This window comes from Gobius niger (assembly GCF_951799975.1).
Source record: "Gobius niger genome assembly, chromosome: 1".
In the NCBI taxonomy this organism is placed as follows: domain Eukaryota; kingdom Metazoa; phylum Chordata; class Actinopteri; order Gobiiformes; family Gobiidae; genus Gobius; species Gobius niger.
The window spans coordinates 21016919-21041424 of record NC_136852.1 but is presented as its reverse complement, the minus strand read 5'-3'; the positions used below and the strand labels follow the sequence as shown (position 1 = coordinate 21041424).

Here is a 24506-nt window from a genome sequence, read left to right as displayed (position 1 = left end):
TGCGCTCTTTGGGAAGATGCAGATGATGTCTAACTGGCTCAGGGACATTGGGAGTGCTCAGAACAATGGTATTATTGAGGCTGACTGGGGAGTCCCTGTCCCTGTGGTCCCATAGTCCTGGTCGTCTCACCGATGTCCAGTGCACAGAGGCAAACCCCACAGGCATGAAAGTGACCTCATTTCAATAACTGGACATTTACGCTGTTCGGCCACATGCACACACACAAACTTTGACTGATTCAGACGAGGATGTGCCTCTTTGTTAATGATTAACATTTGATTTGATTAACATAACCAGCGTTAACCTGATTTGTGCTGATAGTGTGGCACAAGCGATCCATAATTGTTTTAGTAAAATGTCACTTTCTGTCTTTGCTGAATGTTTTTGTTTTATTATCAGTAGCAGTACTTTTATATATTTTTGATAATAAGCAAAACCAGAGCAAAAGTAATCGAAAAATTAATTAAATTTAAAAAAGAAAGGAAAAAAATTGACCGATTTTCCACTTATTTTAGACAGTGTGTGGCAGCAGAGTCTATATTTATGGGGACCACTAAATACAGCAAAAATACAGATGAAAATAAACATTACTATACTCCGGGTAGTCAAAATCAACCACTACTTTCTCAAGTATTTTATTGGTCTTTCAAAAAGAAAAGTTATTCTACAATAATGGATTTTGGACCTTCCCACAATAATAAACTACATCAAAGTACATTTGGTGTGTGCACATTGTCACATCCTGTACCTATGTCCACTGGCTTATGTATTTGTGGCATTTTAAAATGTTCTTTTTTGAAGACCTTACTGCAGCAGAGTCCTTGGATTTGCAAAGGGATGTGTTTCCTTTCAAAACAGGAAGGTAAGAGGTCATGTCCTAAAACTGAATGGTCACTATCTGAAGAGGCACTGCTCACTGTGACAATTGTCTTTTTTGGCGGTTTGACCAATAGGCACTGAAGCTTTGATTAGGTTCCACATGCACATTAAAAAAGCATTGTGGTTGACTCTCTTGCGGTAAAAGCCTGCCATAATCAAACGTATAATCTATGAAATCATAAAGAACATACTCTACTAGCATGGTTGTACTATGTTCCTGTGAATGCGATAGTAAAGCAGACGATGGCTGGAGGTGGACTTGTTTTCCCCAGCTCATCCTTTGCTGCGGTGCACTCGGGTCGATAGAGCAGTGGGCGCCTACGCTCTCCTCCCACACCCCTCCGCACCGCCTCCTCAGTCTGGACCACTGCCCAGTTTATTTGCACTTTCCCAATCTTAGGTTTGCCTGCTCTTTGTAATTTTCCAATACAGATATCAAAGGAAATGGTTGCTCCGTCAATGCAATGCATGTTCAGTTCAGTTGAATCAAAGAAAGCACAGTGACCCCGATTGGAAAAGATTTTGAACCACTTGTACCTTTTAGTTCAAAATGTGAGGGATGCTGTTTTCTCTCCTCCCTGGAGACTTGTATCCCTGTGCCATATTGATCTCAGAGAGGAGTGAGAGGAGTGGAGTACAAGAGAGCACAAGCCAAGGTCAGGGAAAGGTTTAAAATCCTCAGATGAACTATCATTTCCAAGATTGTGGATTTGAGCTGGTAAAGAGTGTAATGTGCATTTGTGGAATAAGATAAATGCAGAGTCAACACATTGTGTGTTTTTGTTGTTTGCAGACTCCAGGGTTCATCACATCTCCCGGTCAGTGGGAGCGGAGGCCTCGGGGCCCCTGGCTCCCAACTCAGGGGACCGTAAGTCTGTGCCCATTCACTCGAGCCAGCCGCTGCTCTTCACTTTCGATGTGCCTGTGCGACCTCTGTCCAACAGCGCCCCCCAGGACTACCTCCTCCTGCACCAGTGCATCAGCAGGAAGACTGAGAGCGCACGGTAACATCACAGGCCCCCGCATCCTGCTCTGCTTCCTCTTATCTTTAATCCAGGTCAACATCCACGTTTGGGGCATTTCCTCAGACAAGGCCCGATGGTCCAGTCATAGGACCTGGAAAATTACACAGATTCACACGACTATCTGTGTATGCATGCACACAAACTGACTTTCAGTACCTTTATTTAGTTATACATCGCAAATGTTGCTTTGGTTCACACAACCTCTCTCTGCTTAAAGAAGACCGTCCTAGCTGTCCTTGATTATTGAAGGTTTATTTTAAAAGGGTAATAAAGTTATGATATCAACACTATATAACAACTAGTGTTTGTCACTAAAACCTCAGGCAATGCAATGCAATTCTAAATAGGTTCATCACTAAGCATGTTACAAATCCTTTGGCATTCCCACTACACAACAGAGGATTTCAGCACCAAGCAGACTCAGGTACATAAGTGGTAGGTAAGTGCGGTAGAAAAGGAAGTGCCTGCATTAAACACTAGTGACGTTTCTATTAGGATTCGGCTCGGCTCCTGTAGCCACTGCCCGGTCTCCCCGTCCTCAGGCGGCTATAGTAATGATGCCATTCACCAGATAACGGCACAGTAGATGATCAATGAGCTTGTGCTCGTAATTCATCACTCTTATAGCTTTAGACTGGCCCCCAGTACTGCTGCTCTCAGCCACATCATTTACACATAAATCTGCTGTGCTGGACCCTTGTCACGTACAGCCAATGACAGCGCTCCATCCATCTCATTAGCTTTATGCAGACGTCTATCACTCTCCTACAAACCCACGTTACTGTTAATTAACATAATCTGAAAATCACATGTGCTAATTATTCATTTTACCAAGAAATGTGAGGGTCTGAAACAACGTACTAAAGAATCAGGAAATATCATCAAATGTTGTTAATCGAAAGAAACAGAAGAACTGAAAAATCAATGTGTGTCACCGGACATGGAAAAGAGAAAAACTTAACTTCAATATAAATCACATTACTATGATTCTGTAAGACATTTGAATTTCTTATGTTTAGAGCCAAGATTCAAAGAGTTGCGGAAGTTGTATATAAACCTAAGAAAGTGGCTGATTACTGACGCCTTATCTTTCGTCTGTGTTGGATCGTTGCACATCTAAGTGGCTCCGATGCAGTCAAATGTAGGATTGCTGTATTTGCCACTCAAGGTCAAGTCCTACAAAGGACTCGCAACAAATGAGGCATGTCCTGAGGGAGCTGTATTGAGACTGAGAACATTTTGGAAAGTCTTAGACCCAAAGTAACTGCCACTGTATGACAATATGAGAACATGCAACTACACGCCTGCAAAATTCAAATCAGCTCCTAATCCTTACTTAGATACTACACCTAAATAGTGGTGGTGTTTTTCCTGTTAGTCTCTCACAGTTCAGATCCAATATGAAGATCCACAGTGCCCCCTTGTGGAGGGTTGAATTATTGTAGAGTGAACAGTGACTTCCTATTGTTATTTTTACCTATTCCGCTTTGCACTGGCCAGACATTTACCCCACCCTAAACCACATCAAATTCTTTATAGCGTGTTGTCCCACTTTATTTTGCATTTTGTTCACCTGTACCTGCAATCACTTCTAAATAAATAATAGCTGTGTGGATTTAATCTGTACTAAAGAAACTTCTTAATCTGTGTTATTGCAGAAGTGCCAGCTTCTCCCAGGGCCTGCGCCACAACAGTAACATTTTCATGGGCAGTGACTCGGCGGTACAGAAGCTGTCCCAGGGTTTCTCCCACTGTGTGAACGGGATGGGAGGCCAGGTTCACGGCTTCTACAGCCTGCCCAAACCAGGCAAACATCAGCTCCCAGCGCATGACGACTCCCCTCAAGAGGCCTGCTATGTGCTGCCGCGCGGGTACAGCTCAGAGGCTCCTCTCCACAGTAACTTTAGCGACCTGGAGAATGAAGAGGTGTACACTTTCCAAACCCCATGCAACGCTCTGGCCACTCTGCACGGAAACGAGCGCACCAATGACAACTATGACCTCCCTACGCCACCTGGCTCCTTCTATCAGATCCCACGGACATTTGATAAAAATCACAACGCCTTAACGCCGTCCAGTTCGGAGTCGTCCTGCGCTCCTCCTCCCAGGCCCCCCAAGCCCAGCCAGGGGTCTGAGGCGCCCTGGGGTAGTCCGCAGTCAGTAGGAAGCCATAATGGAGATGTGCCCTGTGCTGTGTCAGTCATCCCAAGGAGGAACACTCTGCCAGCTGTGGAGAACATCCGGCTTCACAGAGGTACAGCAAGTCTAGTACTTATCCGCAACACACATTTAACACATGTCGCTTTTCATACCAGAGAAACAGGCTGTTCCCATTGGTTGTGTTGTTAATGCGTTTGATTTATTATTTTAGTTTGAATGTGGTGCAAGACGGGCAACATTCAGATGTACCTGCAACAGTCATCAGTGAGAATTTCAATTTTCTGTATGTGTCAAAAGATTATATACTTTTTTACTTTCATGAACACAGACAAGGCAGACATTTATTGTATGAACCTTAAAGGGATATTTCAGGATTTATGACATTGGGCCTCATTTCCTAGTTATCCAGAGTGTTGATTTCGGGAGATTTCTTTTTTAAATTCATGCAGCCCTTATATTTAAAGAGTTTAGTGCTGCTTGGCTAGCGCATGTCTATGGTAACTAGTAGTCTGCATTAAAAACAGTCTGAGCCGAGCACAGTGCACCTGAGGCAAATCACTTTTAACACCAGACGAGATATTGGAGCACCATCAGCTTCCTGGTTGGAAGCTTCGCTACGGCGGAGTGATCTGCGAGGTTACCGGATCTACAGTTTGTTTACCTATTGCCAGCATTACTACATGTGGAATTCACAAAGAGCTTTCTACAAATCAGATATGGCAACGTTTGGAGGATTAGCTGATGATTTTGAAGAGGTTTATAATGCAGGCTACTAGTTGCCATAGACATGCGCTAGCCTAGCACTAGCCTTGCACTAGCCTAGCACCACTAAACTCTTCAAATATAAGGACAACATGAATTTAAAAAAAAAAAAAAAAATCTCCAGAAATCAGCAACACTCTGGATAACTAGGAAATTAGGCCCTGTGTCAAAAATTCTGAAATATCCCTTTAACCTAAATAGAAAATGGAAGCTTCCCTCTCTGGTGTCCTTCAAGTTCCATTTCCACGCCAAACAAACATTGAACTATAACTGCACTTTTGTAATGTAATTGAGTAGCCAACGATAATGTGTCACCAACTACTGCTAAATAAAATGCTCCCAGAGGAGCAATTTATACAAAAGCTGCTAAATATAACTCATTACTTCCCACCTCCACTATTGTCTTGCTACTGTGGTGACTTTGCACTTCTCTCCCTCTCTCTGCGTCGTTTCACTGATTTATCACTTGCAGCTGAACTGAAGCAAAGAAGCGGTTTGGCTGACACAGTTCTATTGAGCCTCTAATGGGATTGAAACCATACAAACTTGTGTGGCATGTTTCATTCCAGACAGATAAGCAATTAAAAACTCTCACGAAACACAATGCGTGGCCTGTTTGGGTTTGGTGTTTTGCCGGGCTCGTCCCTGGCACTCACATTCAGACCGGGAGCTGACCTGTGACTCTTGTTAGTGAAGTTGGATGGTGTTGACACACCTGTGCTGCAGAGACTAATTATAGCGCAGTCAGCCATGTAATGAAAAGTCAATCACACGCTGTTTGTTTAATTGGAAACATGATTTAACTCCCCGAAATGTCAGGCGTCTCATTTGCCGACATTATGACTGTCTCAGAGTAAGCCCAGAGCAGTGTAATGGTCTGTTTGATTTGTGGAGCTGTTTACTGTCTGGTTTTGGCACACCTCAATGCTGATGATTATTTTCTTCTCTTCCCCCAGGATCCTCCTTTGAAACCAACAACCATTATCGACACACACATTTCAGTAACTCAGGCCAGTCTGCAGAGTCTGTCCTACCAACTGGCTCCTACCTGGTGAGTTTGTCTTCATAGTATCAACTCAGTTGTAACGTCAATGTGTAAAATCTAATAAGTGGGTAATGATGAATAACCTAGAGCAGCCATTCTCAAAGTGGGGTCCCCTGGTGGGCCTCAGAGGCACTGTAGGATAGCCTGGTAAACCACACCCATTTCTTTTCTGTGCGAAAGATGGTGGGTCTGGACATACAGGGTAAACAGTGGCCGGACCAATCACGACCGTCACAGAGAATTGACAAGGTTACGTCACTCGCTGTGCCGCTATGTTGTAGTTCAATCGCAGTGACACGTGCAGAAGTTATTATCCAAAACTAATCATGGATGAAGTAATTGAGGATTTTGCGTGAGTTTATATTCAGTTCATATTTTCTGAATTGGACTACAGCTGTCATCACGTCCGCTAATTGCTGATTGGTTTATTTCACTGACAATCTGTGCAGGTTTGGCCCGCGCGTTCAAACGGCGCCAATTGCGCCATTACCAGACTAACTTCCCTGAGTGGAATGGACAGGGAATAGTATGGCAGAGCCAGGCAACCTGTAGGAGGCCTCCTAAGCTGGCCCCAGGAAAAAAGAAAAAAAATTAATAACTTTGCCTAATTATAAGTAGTAAGTATTTAGCCTATAATCACAATTGTTTGCTAATTGGTTTGTAAAACTATGAGAAATTAATGACGAAAAACATTACATATTCTTTGAAAAGAATGCATTCAGACTGTTGGAGAACCCTGTGGGATCTTTTGATCGATAAGGGGGGGCCGCGATGTGCTCGACTTTGGGGAGGCTGATAGCCCTACTATAATATGCCATACAACAAGGTTGGAGCAGTTATTGACCACAGATTTCTAGTGAATTAAAAATTTCCATTATATTTTTTGAATAAAAAAACAATAGATTTCATGTCAAGCTGTGTCTGGAATGGTTTTACTATGTTGTACCTTTCTACATAAACATGTACAAACGTCTCTTTTTTTAATAGAGAACCAAACTACCTTTGACACGCTCAGACAGTGGCAACTCGGATGACAACTATGTGCCGATGAATCCTGGCTCGTCTCCTCTCAGCGCTGCCCAGGCAGACAGTCCCAAGAATATTTACATTCCTATGAGCCCTGGGCCCCATCATTTTGATTTCCCAGGATTCTCTGCTACATTACCTGCCCGCAAGGGCAGCAGTGCCTCCTTGTGTCAAAGGCCCGGCCGCCTCAGTGATGTCACCCCACCACCAATCAACCGCAACCTCAAACCCAACAGAAAATGTGATTTTTTTTTTCAACAAACCCAAATATGATACTGTTCTTTTGCAGTTTTCTAACACTCATGTTGTTTTGTTAATAGCGAAGCCTACACCTCTGGATTTAAAGAACAGTGGGATCATTGATGAGCTGCCATTTAAGAGTCCAGTCACCATGTCTTGGACCCGGCCGATGTGAGTCTATAATCAATCACTCGCATCATGGTCACTCCAGGGCACTGATGTGCGCACTCATGGGACAGATTATACTGTTTGTTTGGCTTTAAATTGCAAATATAAATTAACTGTTGTTTGCTCTCACAGGTCTGCCATGAACTCGATGTCCTCGCAGCACTGCCGGCCTATCTCCACTCAGAGTATCACCAGCACTGACTCTGCAGACAGTGAGGAGAATTATGTAGCTATGGTGAGTGCCTGTAGCTGCAGGGGAGATCAGAGCACACTGTGTTCTTTGTTGTAATGATTCACTCATGTGCATGCTAAGCTGCTCGCTGTGAGCTGTGTGTCTGAACTGTCCATTCTGCCCGCATTAGCAGAACCCAGCGTCTACCTCCCCCGCCGTGAGTGGTACCAGCAGTCCGGCCCCCAGACAGTGTGGCAATGTGGACTACCTAGCCCTGGACTTCCAACCTGGATCACCAAGCCCTCACAGAAAAGTAACAACTGCAGAATAGTTTACTTTTTAGTTGTTCCAAAAGCTGTGTTTTGTTAAATTACTGTGATTTCTACATAATTGTAATAAGTTATAAACTTTGCCATTGCAATAGTGATATAGTTCGGCATAGACTAGTTATTTTATCGTACACCTTATCCAAATTCAAACCTGCTGTGTTTATCCTGTGCAGCCATCTACTTCTTCTGTGGCCTCCGATGAGAAAGTGGACTATGTGCAAGTGGATAAAGAGAAGACTCAGGCCCTGCAGAGCACGATGCAGGAGTGGACCGATGTGCGCCAGTCTACTGAACCCACCAAGGGAGTCAAGTCCTGACAATAACGTAAAGGAACATCCGCAAAAAAAGACTTTGGACTCTAGTTATAGCCTACTGTGACCTGAACCCTCGTTGGCTTGGATTATGGTGTTAATTTAACGAGTTACTGATAGAAAAAAAGCCATAACTACATCATTCCCTCTCCTTAGCCATGAGCAGATTGCAAAATGTATGAAATGCCTATTTTTGCTGAATCTGTCTGATACAGCTTTTTTTAATCTCTCAGTTTAGCTACAGCTTGTTTTGCATCCAGTGAGATACAGTAGTTATCCTTCTCTCAGTTAATGATGCCTTTGTCCAAATGGTTGATGGCCATAACAAATATTTTAAGAGGACTCTCACTAGTGAGATGCACTCATTCTGGCATGCACTGTCTTACCTTTTTCTGCTGACTCTTGTCAATGAAGAGATTATTTTCTCTGCAGGCAGTTACTTCATCTTTGTAATGCATGCCTGCAAAAAGAATAACATGCTTTTATTGTGCAGCCGTCATCAGATTGTCAATTATCGTATACACAAACGTTAATATTATCCTTTCATTTAATGTGATGGTGGTGAAGTTTTTTTTATCCCCAAATCTTGGAAAACAAAAACAAAAAACGGTTATGATAGCATCTTGTTTCAGCCTGTCTTCAATGGAAGAGGACCAAGAAGTGTTATACATGTCTACGTCTTCCTTCCATAATGCCTTATTATGGGGAAAATAAGTCTCCATCAATCACTCAATTTCAGATGAAATCGGACACAGCCTGCTCTACAGGCGTTTTCCTCTGTATGCTGTGACCACAGCTGTTGACTGTTTTGATGCTTCACAAAAGTGCACTACTGTAGCATTATGTTCTACTTTATGTTGCAAATGCAACCTGCCATAATGAAGACTATGCTTTTGATTACAAAAAAGAATCAACTTTTTTTTTTTACTTGTAGTGCTTCTAAATTGCCTTGTTTGATTTTACCTCTATTTGCATTTCAAGGGGGCCTGAAGGGTAACATGACACATTTTGTGTTTTGAAAATAATAAAGAAGAACTAGTTTGTATTTCTTAAGAGCCCAATGTTTCTCTGTGGCTGGAACCACATTCTTATTAAATATTGCGTGGCCATTCAAAGGTGTTTTGATTATTTCAGTAGGCTTTAACTGTAAATGTTTTTTCCCCCTAGCATTTATACTATATTTTGTATTATTTTTTAAATCATTTTTTTACTCATAACTGAAAGTTATTCATATGGATAACAGTGAAGCTGAATTTAAGATTATTCAAATGTCTTTTGATCGATTTTTTTAATTCTCAGAATGTCGTGATATGGCGTTGAGGAGGTTGGCACTCTGAGTTGCACTGGTATAGCCCCCTCTGCTGGTGAACTGTGATTTAATGAGATGATGTGATTTACTCTGAAGTGAAATGTGTTAATATATGTAGACTGAGAGACGAAGCGTATGTGTTGTGCTCGATGTGAAAAGTAGATGTAATTGGTCTGTCGTACTGTATAGATAATTTTTAACCACTATTATTGCTATTCCTACTGTAAAGCATTTGCAGATTGCCTGTGGGTTAATTTAATTATTTATTGTGTGGTTTAATGTTGGTATTGTAAAAAAAAAAGAAAAAAGAAAAAAAAATGTAATAACTAAAACAGACAAGGAAATCGTATCTACTAACACTGGTGTATGCAAAAGTCATTATTTTGTAAAGCAATATGACGAATGATGCCTTTGTGATGATCATGTGGTACATTTCATTTTGGATGCACAAAAATGCATTCATTTTTGTTTTATGGTAGAATAAATGTGGACAAACAATAAATCAAGGACCCATATTTCTGACTGACTTTAGTTTTTGACAGAGGTGGCTAGTACTCATTTACTGAGGTACAAGCACTCAATTAACTTTTTGTGTACTTTTAAGTAATTTTACAAGTATTTTTTTCATATACGCTTGTAATTTTTGCTTGAGTAATATTAAAATGAAGTATCTGTACTCTTACTTGAGTGAAAAAATAGTAACTCGAGTAAATCTATAATTGACAAATCTTCATTTACATAAAAATACATTATGTATTTTGGGTTTTGTTACTTAATTATGCGAAATGATTCCTTTTTATGTTTTTTATGGCATTTTCTTAGAAAACATTACAACTGTTCATGTTTTGTTTCTCAAAATGTAGGTCACTACACTACTGAAACATGAGTCAAACTATTACGCTCGAGTACTTACAGTACAGTAACATTTTCTGCAAGTACTTTTTCACTCTTGAATAAATTTAGGCCACTACGTTTTACTTCTTCTTGAGTAAAAGTATTTTATTACAACGTTGCTCTTACTTGAGTAAATATTTTTGGCTACTCTACGCACCTCTGTTTTTTGGGACTCTGTCTCCCCCTGCGGGCTTGAAAAAGCAGCATACAGGGTGTCGATATCGGTTGATCGAGCGCAGAAGAGAGAAGAGTTGGAGTTGCCTATCAGCAAATTCAATCACCCAATGAAAACACTGGAATCTAATGTAGCCAAATTACAAGGACTGCAGCAAGATGCAAGTCATGAAATATTATAAACTGCCAAGTTTTATGCTATAAATGTGCAATTGGCTTCGGATTTTGCATCCATCAATGTATGCATAGGCCCACCTTTATGCTTTGTTACTATATGTTTTGTTACCTATATGTTAAACACAGAAGGACCGTTTAAATACTTGCTTACGTATAACATTTGGGACAACAAAGAATAGTTCAACCAAAAAGGCATTAGGAGAGCACTATTCCACCTTAAAGTGCAGTTTTCCCAATCCACCACCAGGTGGTGCTCTTGCTCCCCTTTGCTACTGCCTGATGCCACTGTCAGAGGAGGAATGTTCATACAATGAGCCTCTGTATACAGTCGCTATTGCCTGAGTGCACCACACGGACAAGCGATTGTCAATGGACTATTTCAGACGGTCAATCGGTTTGTGCTACGCCTGGGAGCATCACCGCAACGTGGTTATTCTCTTCACAACCAAAGTATCCGATCATCATGGGAGGAGAAACATCACACAAACGGAGCAAAATGTATTGAATGTCGTGAGTCTGAAAGTTTTGTGGACTGGTGTAAAGACGATTCCGCGATTAGTCTCATTGTTGTTAAAAAGGGAGTGTAGTGAAGTCTCATAAGTCGTGTTAAGCAGAAGTGCGCGAGCATGTGCCCGTGGTCTTGGAAGTGAAGTTGTGCGTGCGATGGTTTTGAATCATTCAGGGCATTCTTCCTAAATCCAGTTTCTTGTTAAAAGGGATTGTGCTGCCAGTAGAGAGTAGACATAGTTTGAAGCTGTGAAAAAAGCCTGTCTTTATCGTGTCATCTCAAGGAATTATTGCCAATCTGGACTTTCAGATAAGTGAAAATAGATCTTGCCAATAGCTTTTCCAGTGAGTGGTAAGATTTACTAACCGGGAATAGTGTGCGTAATTTTGTTGCGTCGGGATTTCTCACATGGGACCATAGCTGCGCGCACTTCTCTTGGTATCATCCATGCCCAAATTGTGGCCCGTTCTTATCTCAGGGGACCACTTTGAACCGCTCTGGTGGGCATGGGAGAAGCGACCCCAGCTCAGTCTGCCGCCGGACCATATGCACCCACGTTAGGGATGGGGCTGGGGTCTGCGCCGGTTGTCGCTGCCAGGGGTTCCGCGGTGCCACAGCTCCACAATGCCATCGTGGAGCGTCTGCGCGCCCGAATTGAGCTGTGCAGAAGACACCACTCAACCTGTGAGAACCGATACCAGCGAGGCCAGGCTGAGACCACAGACCGGGAACATGAAAACACTCTTCACCTGCTCAACATCGTCCACCAAGGACCTGGCAATCGTAAGATCAAAGGCAGCAGATCATCGAACCAGCCACCCCCTGAGTACAGTAGAGCCACTGCGGAGCAGAAAAGGTCCGAGGGTGAACAGAAGGTCTCCATGCGTAACGAGGTGAGTTTTTTTTAAATGTTATTATTTTAATGGGAAAGATGCATGGTGACTGGAAGGGCAAATACTGTTATAACCTACAAATAGGTCTACCAGAAGTAGTTTCAGGTTATATCCAGAGTTAACCTATATGACCATCATAAGGAAGGGAAATATTTGTGGTTTATTAGAACAATGTCAATAATGAGTAGCACTATAGCAGATCTCATGGTCATGGTATTTGATGCTGTCCTTGGTGCTTCAACTGACCATGTCTACAGGACTTTAAAAACAGTATTGGTGATATATATGTTTGACTCTATCTTAAAACAACTAGCCTATAGGTTGCCTCTTACTCCATTCTTTTCATCTGATATATATATTTTTTAATCAACAAATAGTCTAAATCAGTTTGCCAACACCAATTCAACTTGAGTTCAGATCAATGCAGTATTGTTGGCTTGCTGTGACCTCATCCCACATACATACTGTCATTCGGTGTATTTTGACCCATGTTTCGCCACTAGGGGATTGGGGCACTGTTTTAGGGGATTTCCAACTAAACTACACATACTATCACTATTTATTCTACCCCCTTCATGGCGATTATTGTTAATGAATGTGGTCAATTGTTTCCTGAAAGGAGCATGGCTGAAGTGAAAAAATACTTTTTTATGCATAATTCCTCAGTAGTTTATTACTTGAGGAACACATTTACATTTTCACCATGCATTCAGTGTCTGAGGGATGTATAACATGTTGTACATAACTGTTTGTCTTGTATTTTAAAACGTTAACAACACACAGAGGACACTAATGTTGAAGCATTTGCAGTGCACCGCAATCCGTTTAGTATGCGTGTGTTTCATGGCATTGGCTGCAGTGATGTTTGGCTTCTGTTGTGTGTAAACATCTCTACTGTGTGTGTGTGTGTGTGTGTGTGTGTGTGTGCGCGTGTGTGTGTGTGTGTGTGTGTGTGTGTGTGTGTGTGTGTGTGTGTGTGCACCTGATCCAAGAAAGGTGGTTGCAGATGTGATCAAACTTGTGGAAAGATGCAAACCTCTGCCAACGCAGCAGCTCTATGTTCCTACGTCAAAATGATGCACATCTTTGAAATTAAGTGTGAATTTATTTCCATTTACTTTTTTAGTCAATTTAAGTATTTATTCAGAATAAAAAAACAAAACAAATCACTGAAATTATAGTCAATACTGTAGCTGTGCAGTAACTTGGTACTAGTTTGTGGATGACTGCTTTTGTTAACTTCACGCAGTCATTTTGAACGTCAGAGGAGTTTAACCTCAGCTCTGTGTCACTTGTGTCCTGGATTTACTGGAGATTCTGGATGGAAAAATAAACAATGCCATAATTTTTCCAGTAAAGTCATAAAAGGTCACCTTGTTGGTTGTCATCAGTGGAATTATATTGAATGACCTCGACTACATGACAGGGCACTATGGTAGCTTAGTTAGCGGTACTGTATATCGAATGGTTTGTATGGTTTTAAAAGTACTCTATTAGAAATGTATTCTATAGTATAAAAAAAGGCTCCTATACCATACTTATTGTACAGCAAGACAACCAGTCAAATGAACAGAGAAAGCAACAGAAAATCATGTTTAATTAGAAGGACTAAATTGTGTCAAATTGTCAGCAAAATCATTAAAATAAGCCATAACTTTATATTGGTACCTGGGGGAAAAACAGGTTTAAAGCAGTACTAAGTAACTGATTTACCTTAATATAGTCCCTCTGGGAGTAATACAGGTGTTAATGGGATGATTGGTCTCTGACCAGAAAATCACAATTGCAACTTCTCTGCCTCTGGGTCGAAGGCGCAATACACACTAATGGAATCACGAAGAAGAAGCTAACAGGCTAACAGGCAAAGCTAGCTGCGGGCCAGCGCCACTTAAACAGTATCCCTGTCTCCCTTTGTCTTTTCTGTCAGCGCAGTATTTACTCTCACTGACAATTAATGAGTGAAAAAATGCAACATGCCACGACGCCTGCAGTGGCACTTATGGCCTCTAGGGGCATGAGTTACTTAGTACTTAAAGTGCACATGACAGATGAGACTACCCATTTAAAGTTTTTTTTTCTTTTTTTTTTAAGTTTATTTGAATAAGGACAAGTATGTCACATAAACTCATGTTATGTGACAAGTTAACCTGTAATTTAAGATATTGCAAAAAGAAAAAAGAAAAACATGCTGTACATAAGGGCCAAGAGCAAGTCCCAGTTTTAATCTGGAATATGGAATCTTCCCTTGTATTTGCCCCACATGATATAGACAATAATAGATGATAAATATAGACGATAAAAGTGAGTTGCGGAAACGTTTTCACTGGGTTGTGAATCTTTCCCAGAAAACATTTCTTTCAATATCTAATGAATTGTTATTGAATTGTTTCTGTTTTGATTTCAGCTTTTTAGTCGTATTAAATGCATATCCAGCTTGTGAGGAAAGTGCAATATTTCACGTTAACAAATTAGATTCTGTTGTGTGTCCTTGTCATCCAATGGTGATGGTGGTTCCCGATGACTAAAACAAGGCAGTCTATTGCCTACACTGTACAGCCAGACACCTCAAAAAGCTTTGTGTTCCACCAGTAGTACCTGTCCCACATTTAGAGAAACATTGCTTTTTGACTCATTCAGATTTAGACTAACAGTTATGTGACTAATAGCATGAATTGTACTGGGTGAGAAAGAGGTCAGGGAACATTATTATCGCTGTTATTATTGTGTTTTTTTTTCTTTCACATTTACTGCTGTTTGGAGTAGCATGGCCCACATAAAAGTGATGAGCACAGCACCGAGGAGGAAATGAAGACCGCAAACATGTTTATCAACCCTGAGGTTAATGTTTTTCACTAACCGTGTTGATTGAATGAAACAAAACAACCAGCCCTTGCAGAAATTTCCCTTGTTACATGCAAAATGTTATTTGGCACAATCCCACTAGCATTAACAAATTTATTCAGGACGGATTTAAAGTGCACAATATCCAAAATGCTCCATGTGTGGGCGTTGTTATTATTAATTATAATCTTAGTGGTGGATAGGAAAGTGTTGCGGGGTACAGCTGGAGTTCACCATAGCGCATTCTTTTGCCTTAAAAACTCCGCTTCTTACAATGACCACATCTGTGCATGTTATATTGACTGTTCACATTGGAATTTGCCATGGAAATGTACACCAAGAAGCTGGGGCAAATAGCACAATGGATTATGAGTGATTTAACAACGCAGCGCATTGAGGCAGATTAACAAAGGATATTCTTTTAGATGAAATCTGAGAAATGGGAAAGATAGGGTGGGGGCTGAGTGAGTATTTATCCATAAAATCACCATCCATTTCCTCTAATGCTTCTGTAAACTTAGCATTTTGGAAACACACAACTCATCTGATCCCCTGAGAAAGAGGAACATCACAATCCACAAAATTATTCTTATTACAAAATATAAAGCTACTACTCCTGCTGAATATTTCTTCAGTACGCTGTAATAAGTGTAGCCAAAGAGTAAAGACTTACACTACAGCTTCTACTACTATCACTACAACTACCACTTACCACTGTTGCTAACTGACTTCTAATACTACTTACACATAATAAAACGTTTAAACATTTAATGTATTTGTTTTATGTTGATTTGAGACTTTGTGATTGGCTAAAACAAGGCGTACTTGATCGAATCAGCTGCAAATGCTGCACCAAAAGTTATTTCTCTCCTCGATCAATTCAAACCGGAACAATCCCTGATCGATATCAGTGTTGTCTGTAATATGAGTCAAGAGAATCCGACCTCCCTTACCGGGGCCTATTGTGATTATGGGCACTCAGGCGTGAGCTTCCAGGCAGAAAGAGACAGTGACCCGATCAAGGAGCAATAATCGGGTGCTACAGGACTTGGCCTGAAGATGTTAGAGTGGCCTCACTCAATAAAAACAAAAACAAAAAGCCTCAATGGTGCTTTATCTTTTTGGCATATTTTGTTGAGCATGTACTTTGGCCTCTGGCATCTCCCTCAATTTGCTCCATTCGCTGTCCATCTTCCAATTTCTTTTCTTTTGGTTTCCATTCTAACATAACCTTTGGAATACTCAACTCTTCCATGTGACTAATCTATCTCCAATACTTTGTGATGAAACTCAACTCTACTGCAATTTGGCTACTACTTTTTTTGCTGTGATAGTATCTAATTTAAAGAAAATATGAGACATCGTATTAACCTCTTACCTCCCGCCTTAAAACCTCTTAACCCGGGCCTGAACCGAGCGCATTTTCTTCTGTTTAGCTTTACCCAAATCTAAAAGCTTGTGGACTGGAGCTTACAGCCTTATTTGAAAGCTAGGGCCTACAAAAGTGATCGTCACATTTTGGAATCGTTTTTGTCTCTTTTGATGCTTTCTTCTCATGCTTTTGTTGCCTTTAAAGGGACTATACAGAGTTTTAAAATGTTAAAGTATTTTCCTCCCCCTACATGTTCCAGCCATGTCCTAAGGTGTAGCATGAACCCAGACCTATTCACCACAACTGCCTCTAAAATCCTGCACTGTCACTCAAAAAGTGGTTACTTCCTTAATATAGAAGGTGCAGTTACAAGTATGACCTGCGGTGGCAGTAGTGAGTAAAAAATGGCCAACTTGCATCTAGCTCCTTTAAGTCGTGTTTTTGCTGCTTTTTTTTTATTAAGCTTTTACATTTGAGTAAAGCCAAACTGGACAAAATGTGCTCAGGTCAGGTGGGGGTTAAGAGGGTAAGACATTGTGCCATACTGAAACTTTTAAAATTGCACCCAGAAAGCAATTCAAAGTAAGTTCTTTCTTTCCTCTCCCGAGCCCTATCATTTTCCTGTCTTTCCCTCCATACCTGTATCGGGAGACGGTTGCGAGCCCCAAAAACTAGGTCAGAGCTTACCAAACTGCGTTACGTTGTAAAAACATTGAATTTCATCAGCAGCCATTTTATATGATCTGTCAACAATCCACCGGAGAGGGCATAAAAGGCTTAACAAACAGTTATATGGCTGCGCTGCTCAGAGCCTACCCCGCACTGTCACGGCCTATTATCATGCGTATGACAAATAGCTCACTAAGCACCTTCGTGAGAGATGTAGTGGCCATGAAACATATAAATGTTTGGAGCAACTCCCCTGTGTGTGTTTCTCCAATGTCAAACTAGCCTTGAAAGAATTGGGACTGCAGGGAGATGACTGCTGATTATGTGGGCTGTGTGTATTGGGACTGCATTGTGTTATAATAGACATGGGCAGTCCCTTCCAAATTGCCACTACTGTTACTACAACTCCCACATTTTTTACTTATTAGTGTTGGAATAATGCAGAAAGATAAAATGTGCATCGTGTGTAGAGAAAGCACCTTTCCTGTTATACCATAATGCGCTTTTGATCTTCCCTTAAGAGTTATAAAACAATTAGACCATCGAGATCCCAAATCACTCAGATCAACCGCCAGTGATTGCATTTATGAGAGAGCGGGCTTGTTTTGGTGCGAATGCCTTAAGCCCCTTTTGTCAAGGAACTAACTTTACTGCTTGGTTTGCTTTTTACTGACAGCTCACCTCAGTTTTTTAGGCCAGTGCGATTAAACCTGTCTTTTCTGAGGACTTTAGTAGAGAAATAATGGATACGTCTTGGGGTTTGAAAACTGTATGTCTGCGTACAATGTAGATTCTTGTAGCCTGCTGTTGGACGGCATCTCAGAAATGCAGTCCACTTTATTCAAGTGAGGAAAAAAAAGAATCACTTTGTACACAACTTCATTTATTCACTTCGCTCTTGCAACAGGGAAACATCTACTTTCAAATGATCTATCATGTAAATCAAGCGCCCTGGTGTAACCCATGTCATTGTAGTATCGTGTAGAACGCAGTAGTTAATTCACTAGTTTTGTTGGCAGAGCAGAGAGTGTTTACCCACATTGCCTCGTGGCTGTTGATATCTTCAGAGCTGCAGAAACATGGATCACTTCCTGAAGCGCAGGATTTTCCCAGAGACGAGGCTCGGAGTGAACAGATGTACAGTACAAACTGTTAGTGGGAGTAAAGCAAAGCAGCTTATTTTAACATGATCAATTAAAACTTTTTTAGGCAATTCGTGAAATTTACTCTTGCACATATTACAGCCTCTGCTCGCTCCTTGTGTAGTTGTCCTCATGCATATTCTATGGACGTACCAACTGTTTAAATACATACAGTACATGCTATACTGTGCCCATCACTGATTGGCACTTGAAGACAAATTAGAAAAATCTGTCTCATTTTGATTAGGGTGCACTCACGCTCACACTCTCATTTTATCTGTTCATCGTCTGTGCTTCATTCCACTTATTATACATAGATCATTATGGAGGTGATGCTTTTTACAAAACTTTATAAAAACGGATCAAACAAACAAACTGGTGTGTATGTATTGTTATCTACTGAAATTCTAAAGTAAATTATACTGATATCAACAGGGATCTGAAAATCACTATATTTGGATGATAATATACAGAATTAAGTCATTCATGCAGTTATTTATAACCGTTTATAGTGTAACTAAACTCACTGTAGTCGGAGCTTGTTCCATTACAGTGTCAGTATGAATCTAGGCCATCTCTGTACCTGGGCACATTTGCATTCCTTTCTGCTGAAACACGCACTCCGTCCTATTCTTTTTTGGGTTAATTTTTTTAACATCTTGTGTGCTGCCAAAAAGCACACACACACACACCCATACACACACACAAATACTGTATATCATGCACTGCAAACAAAGACAGGCATCTGAATAAAAGGAAAAGGGAAGTTTCCTCGACAACACCCCGCTGAGCCACGGCGATACGCGTCAAATCAAAGCTTTCAGGGATCATCTCTACTACTGTCTGTCTTAAGAAATGCCTGGTCCTACCTCCCACCACTACACACACAGACACACACGCAAAACACTGAACTCACCAAGGCACATGCATTTCATGTTTTATTCAGTAGCCTTTGGGAATGCTGCTAGTGTCTTTGAAGAGAGCTGAGGAAAACCATGTAGTTGGCACATCCCATCCTGCGCTTCAAGGGCTGATTCCCTGTATGGTCTGTGGCTGCCCAGGTGGGCCCGGCCCGATTGGCTGCTGTAGGTATAAATAAAATATACTTTGGCCGTTGGGGGGAAATTAGCCTATCAATGTCGGGTTTACAAGCAGCTCTACCTTTAAATGAATGCCCCCCCCCTCCTTTTTTTTCTCTATACGACAGAACATGATAAACAAACCGAAACAAAACAGAAATCCAAATCGAAGACACTAAACATGCATAAAACACAGAACACATCAACTCTGCATGATATCCGCTCGGAGTGTTACCATCTTTTGCTCATGTTTCTTCTTTGGGGTCACCACTGCTGAATGATGCGTTATTTTTATCATCTGTCCTATAGTTTATTGCATGAAATGACTTTTCACGCATCACTCTCTTGTTTTTATCAATGTTTGAGACTGGCACAAAGCATCTGAATTATTTATGGTAATTAATTAGGTGTAGTAAATACCCAATTTATTATCATTATTAGTGATAATACAACAATTACATGCTAATAATCATAAACATATTAATATCAGTTTTTTTTACATTCATTCAACGGCTGCGTGAAAATGAATTGTATGAGGAAATGCATGCAATGTAATACGATATTAACAATTCTCTGTCCTGTATGAGTTTGCGATGCTTCAGGAAAAAGTAGCTTTTAGGTTTGTATTGGATAAGCGTAGTATATTCATCATAAATAAACAAATCACATAGTCTGAATTCCCCATCTAAAACAGACTTCCCCTGATCCTTAATGAATACATGCATCACAGCTCCTGAATCCTTGCTAATGAGACAAGCCTTGTTAGTTTATGCCGGTCACATATTAATGCCTGTGTGTGTTTAAGTCTTCAGAGGGGCTTGTTGGACTGTGCTCACCTGGCTTTGTGGATAGTCGGGTTTTTCCTGCCTGAGTCTGCTGCCGGAGTGTGGGTAGTGCCTCTCTTTACCTACAGCGGTAACAAGAACCCTGTGGGAACTGGCTCTCACACAGGTGCATGTTATGGCCACTGAAGTCATCTGAAGAGACACACTGCTCGAGTGCACTTCGAGTCATAGTTCACTGTTTGGGTAGTTTGATCAATGGCCATGCTCTGAGTGGTTAAGCCTGCACAAGTCATAAATACATAGAGGACATTTGTCCCTCCAGAAAGGAAGAAATATTTTAGCGGACACTTCTCACCGCCCACATCATCTGTTTGAACTCTTGCCTTCAGGCAGACGTTTTCGAACTGTAAATGCCAACACTCAGACTGTTGTACAATTTTTATTCCAACACTAAATGCTAGTCTATAGGAAATGTCCCTATAGGAAACATCTTTTTGGCACAATGTAGTTGCTTAGTTGCTTTGGCACCAGTTACAATTAATCAAGGTCTAGATACCCCTAAATATTAAGACAGGGTCTCTAAACTGTTACTAATCTGGAGCTGCAACAAATCTCAACCATGTACTGGAAACCAGGATTATACCGGAATTAATCCACAGCCTAAAGCAGGACTAAAAGTTCTGTTTCAAATAAAGGTTTCTCGAAGTGGAATGAATTTTAGTTTGTCCTTCAGTATATTGTCAATCCATTAATTAAAAATTCATCCCGGTGAAGAATCGACATGTCAGAAAGTTAGGAATTATTTTGGAACACAACTAACAATAGGCCTATAAAATAATGCTCTGACTCTTATTGTTTGTAAACAAAGAAAATCGGTTTTAGAGCCTCTAGGCGTTGGACAAATAAACCTGTCTTACGGCTAAACCAGAGCTGTAAGACCCATAAGTGCCTTGAAGAAGCTAGACCATCATCTCTGCCAACCCACAGTCTCCAAACCACCGGCTTGGACAAACACAAAACAGTGCTTATCTATGGCAGTTCACACAGTTATCGCCCCATCAGCCACCTGATACACTGGCTGGAGTTTCCTGGACTGGAGCTGTGCTTGTAAACAGATCTAATTATCACACTTGCCTCAGGAGAACTGGGTGTGTGTCCACTTGTTCTGCTGCCAGTTGTTTGAGATAGAACTGTTTATTCCGGTCTTGTGTTGTCTGAAAAGCCAATGCTGCATAGTGTTTTTTTTTATTTTTATTGATATGTAACCAGCCATGGCACTGCCCTAACATAAGAAGTCATGGTGACACTTTTGGAAGAATCGTGGCCATACCCGCCTTTGCTCTGCCCGATCCCGTCAGACCTTGGAAGCTAAGCAGGGAAGGGCCTGGTCGGTACTTGGATGGGAGACCATTTGGGAACACCAGCAAGCCTAGCGAATGTAGTGCGTGTGTGAGTGGTTGGTGGTGGTCGGAGGGGCCGATGGCACAGACCGGCTGCTTCGTTTCCATCAGTCTACCCCAGGGCTGCTGTGGCTACAATTGTAGCTTACCACCACCAAGTATGGAGTGATTGAATAATGCAATGTTTTTGAGCATCCATGTGTTATTATTATTATTACAGCCCGCAAGTTCCATGTGTAGTGTATTCCTTCTCGCACTTTAATGTGTAATTACTTGCTTGTTACCTGCTGTACCTACACATGGAACTTGCAGGCTGTAATTGACAGTGTTACTGAAATTGTCTGTGCTTTTAACCAAAGAGAAAGTTATTTTACTTTTCTTAAGCTGAGCTATTTATGATGTAACAGTTGGAAGAATAGTCAGGAAAGAGAGTTAGGCAACAACAGTCTGATGCCCACATATTTTTCAACTAGAACTATTGGAAAGCTCAAATGTAACCAGCCATGGCATTGCCCTTACGTTGAGTCAGGAGCAAAGCAACTTGATTTGCGGGACTTCAAACAGGCCTTGTTCTCCAGGGTCATTGCCCCCCAACAGGAAATGAGAAAGCGGGCTCCTGATGTCACTGGCAAACCCCTTAGACTAAATGCATGTTGAACTGCAAGAGAAGGAGAGAAGGAGAGAAAGAGAGAGAAAGAGAGAGAGAGTGTTCCTTTGCTAGATCAGAGTTCAGACATGTTTACATTACAGCTCAGGATATTTCTCAGGGCCTGGCCAAGCTGCAGAGTTCCCAGGCTCCGGGGCTGCACAGCGCTGAAAAGAGGCACAACATTCACTTTATCTTCTCTGCGTTCACTCCCTCTCCTCCACTCTGAGGGCGGTGTCAGAGTTCAGCTCCATTTGCATCGCACCATGGCTCTGCTCTTTGCTACAGTTCTCCCAGGAGAGTTGTGCGCATGTGAAATTCAGGGTAAAGTCACTTAACCAGCAGTAAATGACAGAGTTTTGTGTTGACTTGGAAACTTAAAATGAATATCTGGAACAAACAAACAAGCAAAAATATGGATTTGCTCTTTCTGCCTGCTGTCCCAAGCCAGGACAAAAATGGAGGATTTTAATTCCACAAATCCGAGGTTTAAAGTGGCATGGAGTCATTCTAGTGTGAAAATATTACAGATGGATTCCAGCAAAATGTGCTTTGCAGATTTACAAATCAATGAAAAGGAATATGATACTATGATATGACACAAAAAAAAAATCTCTGGCTTCTTAGCATGTGCGGTATAATAAATATTGTATGAAATCATCGGCCGCCCCATGACTCTTTTTGGCAGACATGTTACTGAATCAATAAAGGCACGGCACAAAAAAGTTTCTCAAACCTAAAACAAATAAGTAAAAAGTCAGTGTGTGCTGTGTGGGATGCTATTCTGGTGACCTTCCAGTTCTTCAAGCAAAACTTTCTTACAGTTGTTGTACGTGTTGTATTTCAAAGCAGTTATTAAGAATATCTTATTCTTCCTTGTGCTTACAGCCAATTTACAATACACATTCTTTTCATAGAAGTGAATGAGTTATTATACGTGCGTCCGGACGATAAGTGAGGAATAAGAGAGAGTGAAGAGAACATTCCTTTCTCACTCCCACTCTCCCCCCTTACTCTCTCTCTTACCCCCTAACCTCTCTCTCTCTCTTCTCTCTCCCTCCCCATCTTTCTTTCTCTCTTTCTCTCTTTCTCTCTCTCTCCCTCCTTCCCCCTCTCTCTCCCTCTCGCTCTCTCTCTCCCTCTCGCTCTCTCTCTCCCTCCCTCCCCCTCACTTTCTCTCTCTCTACCTCTCTCTCTCTCCCTCCCTCCCTCCCTCGCTCCCTCTCTCTCTCTCTCTCTCTCTCTCTCTCTCTCTCTCTCTCTCTCTCTCTCTCTCCCCCTCCCTCTCTCTCTCTCTCCATGCTGCCACCCCACCCCCAGTTTCCTTCCTGTGCTTTTTTTAGACTCTATTGGATGCTTTTTCCCACATCCGGCAACAACGGCAACAGACTTTTTATGCTATAATCTAACAACATGCTCGCTGTTGTGTGGTTCAGTGAGATTTAGGCACTGGCCACATGTGATTGTTGTGTGTATACAGTCACACCTCCTTGTTGCAATGGGCACCACTTCAAAGATCCCAAAGACCAGCGTTTCGGGTCACAATTGATTTAACTGTGAATTGTTGTGAAATATTTTCACTTGGAAGGGTTTTGATACCCTTGTCAGTTTGTCTGTTGGTTGATTTATTTATCAACAGTTTCCAGATGTGCATGAAGGAGTTATTCATATCAAAACTATCATTTGAACTTGATGGCGTCAATTGTCTTACTTATTAATAATATGCTTGTTTGTTATTTAGTTCTATATTACATCTAGAAGAAAATGTTCTTTTAATTGTAAATGGTTAAATTTGACCTTTGTTAGACATGAGGCCCACAGACATGAGTGCACAGCCTCAGCTAGATTATAGCACAGTGGTTCTCAAACTGTGGTACATATGTCAGTGAATGTACTTGGGCTTATTCAAGTAGCATTCATACTCAGATAATTAAATGTATTCTTTAGAAATGCCTTTATGTATAATAATATTAATATTGTAGTTCATTGTTGCCCATAGGCTTCTTTGCATTTGACGGTAACCATGAAATGGTGTGAAGTGTGAACAGGGTGTGCCAGAAATCGAAAATGTGACACTGGGACAGGCATGTCACTGTGCGGTGTGACCTAACCCCTAGGCTCACATTGAGTTATAGTAAAGCTGAAAATATCCATAACAAGAAAACTATTAATGGTATAATTTTGTATATAGTTTACCATGTATTTTCTTTCGCCATATTAAACCAAATCCCATCGATGCATTTCAAATTTAATACAACTTAAAACAGGCAGGGTGGGTTGGGAGGATGGGGGACGGGAGCTTTCGCTTGGTATGGGAATTCTAGATTATATTGTGGGAAAGTCGTGTTTCCGCCTTGTCCTAATTACCTGAGCGCACATGTGCACTCACACCAGCTGTGACATGTATAAAGACTGGTAAAGCACTGGTTCTCACAGTCGATGGCTGCTTGCAAAAACTTGTTCAAGACAGCCTTTAACTGTCCTTACACTGTTGAGGCC

At 41.3% G+C, this 24506-nt stretch overlaps 2 protein-coding genes across 3 annotated transcripts in view; both read left to right on the top strand.

Annotated features, from left to right (window-relative positions):
• Nucleotides 1–9831, top strand: part of gab2 (GRB2-associated binding protein 2) — a 30221-nt gene extending 20390 nt beyond the window's left edge. Inside the window, exons 3-10 of one of the 2 annotated variants that reach the window (XM_079577940.1) lie at nucleotides 1674–1884; nucleotides 3564–4159; nucleotides 5784–5878; nucleotides 6860–7139; nucleotides 7219–7309; nucleotides 7439–7541; nucleotides 7672–7791; nucleotides 7981–9831. In XM_079577940.1, the coding sequence (XP_079434066.1) occupies nucleotides 1674–1884; nucleotides 3564–4159; nucleotides 5784–5878; nucleotides 6860–7139; nucleotides 7219–7309; nucleotides 7439–7541; nucleotides 7672–7791; nucleotides 7981–8124 (1640 nt within the window). In that variant the 3' untranslated portion in view covers nucleotides 8125–9831. Of the gene's footprint in view, nucleotides 1–1673; nucleotides 1885–3563; nucleotides 4160–5783; nucleotides 5879–6859; nucleotides 7140–7218; nucleotides 7310–7438; nucleotides 7542–7668; nucleotides 7792–7980 lie in introns of both variants that reach the window. The other variant, XM_079577939.1, reaches the window with a different exon arrangement.
• Nucleotides 9832–10967: 1136 nt separating this feature from the next.
• maml2 (mastermind like transcriptional coactivator 2) overlaps nucleotides 10968–24506 on the top strand; it is a 39062-nt gene continuing 25523 nt past the window's right edge. The window contains exon 1 of the mRNA XM_079553544.1: nucleotides 10968–12073. Coding sequence (XP_079409670.1) covers nucleotides 11687–12073 — 387 coding nt within the window. The 5' untranslated portion in view covers nucleotides 10968–11686. The remainder of the gene's footprint in view (nucleotides 12074–24506) is intronic.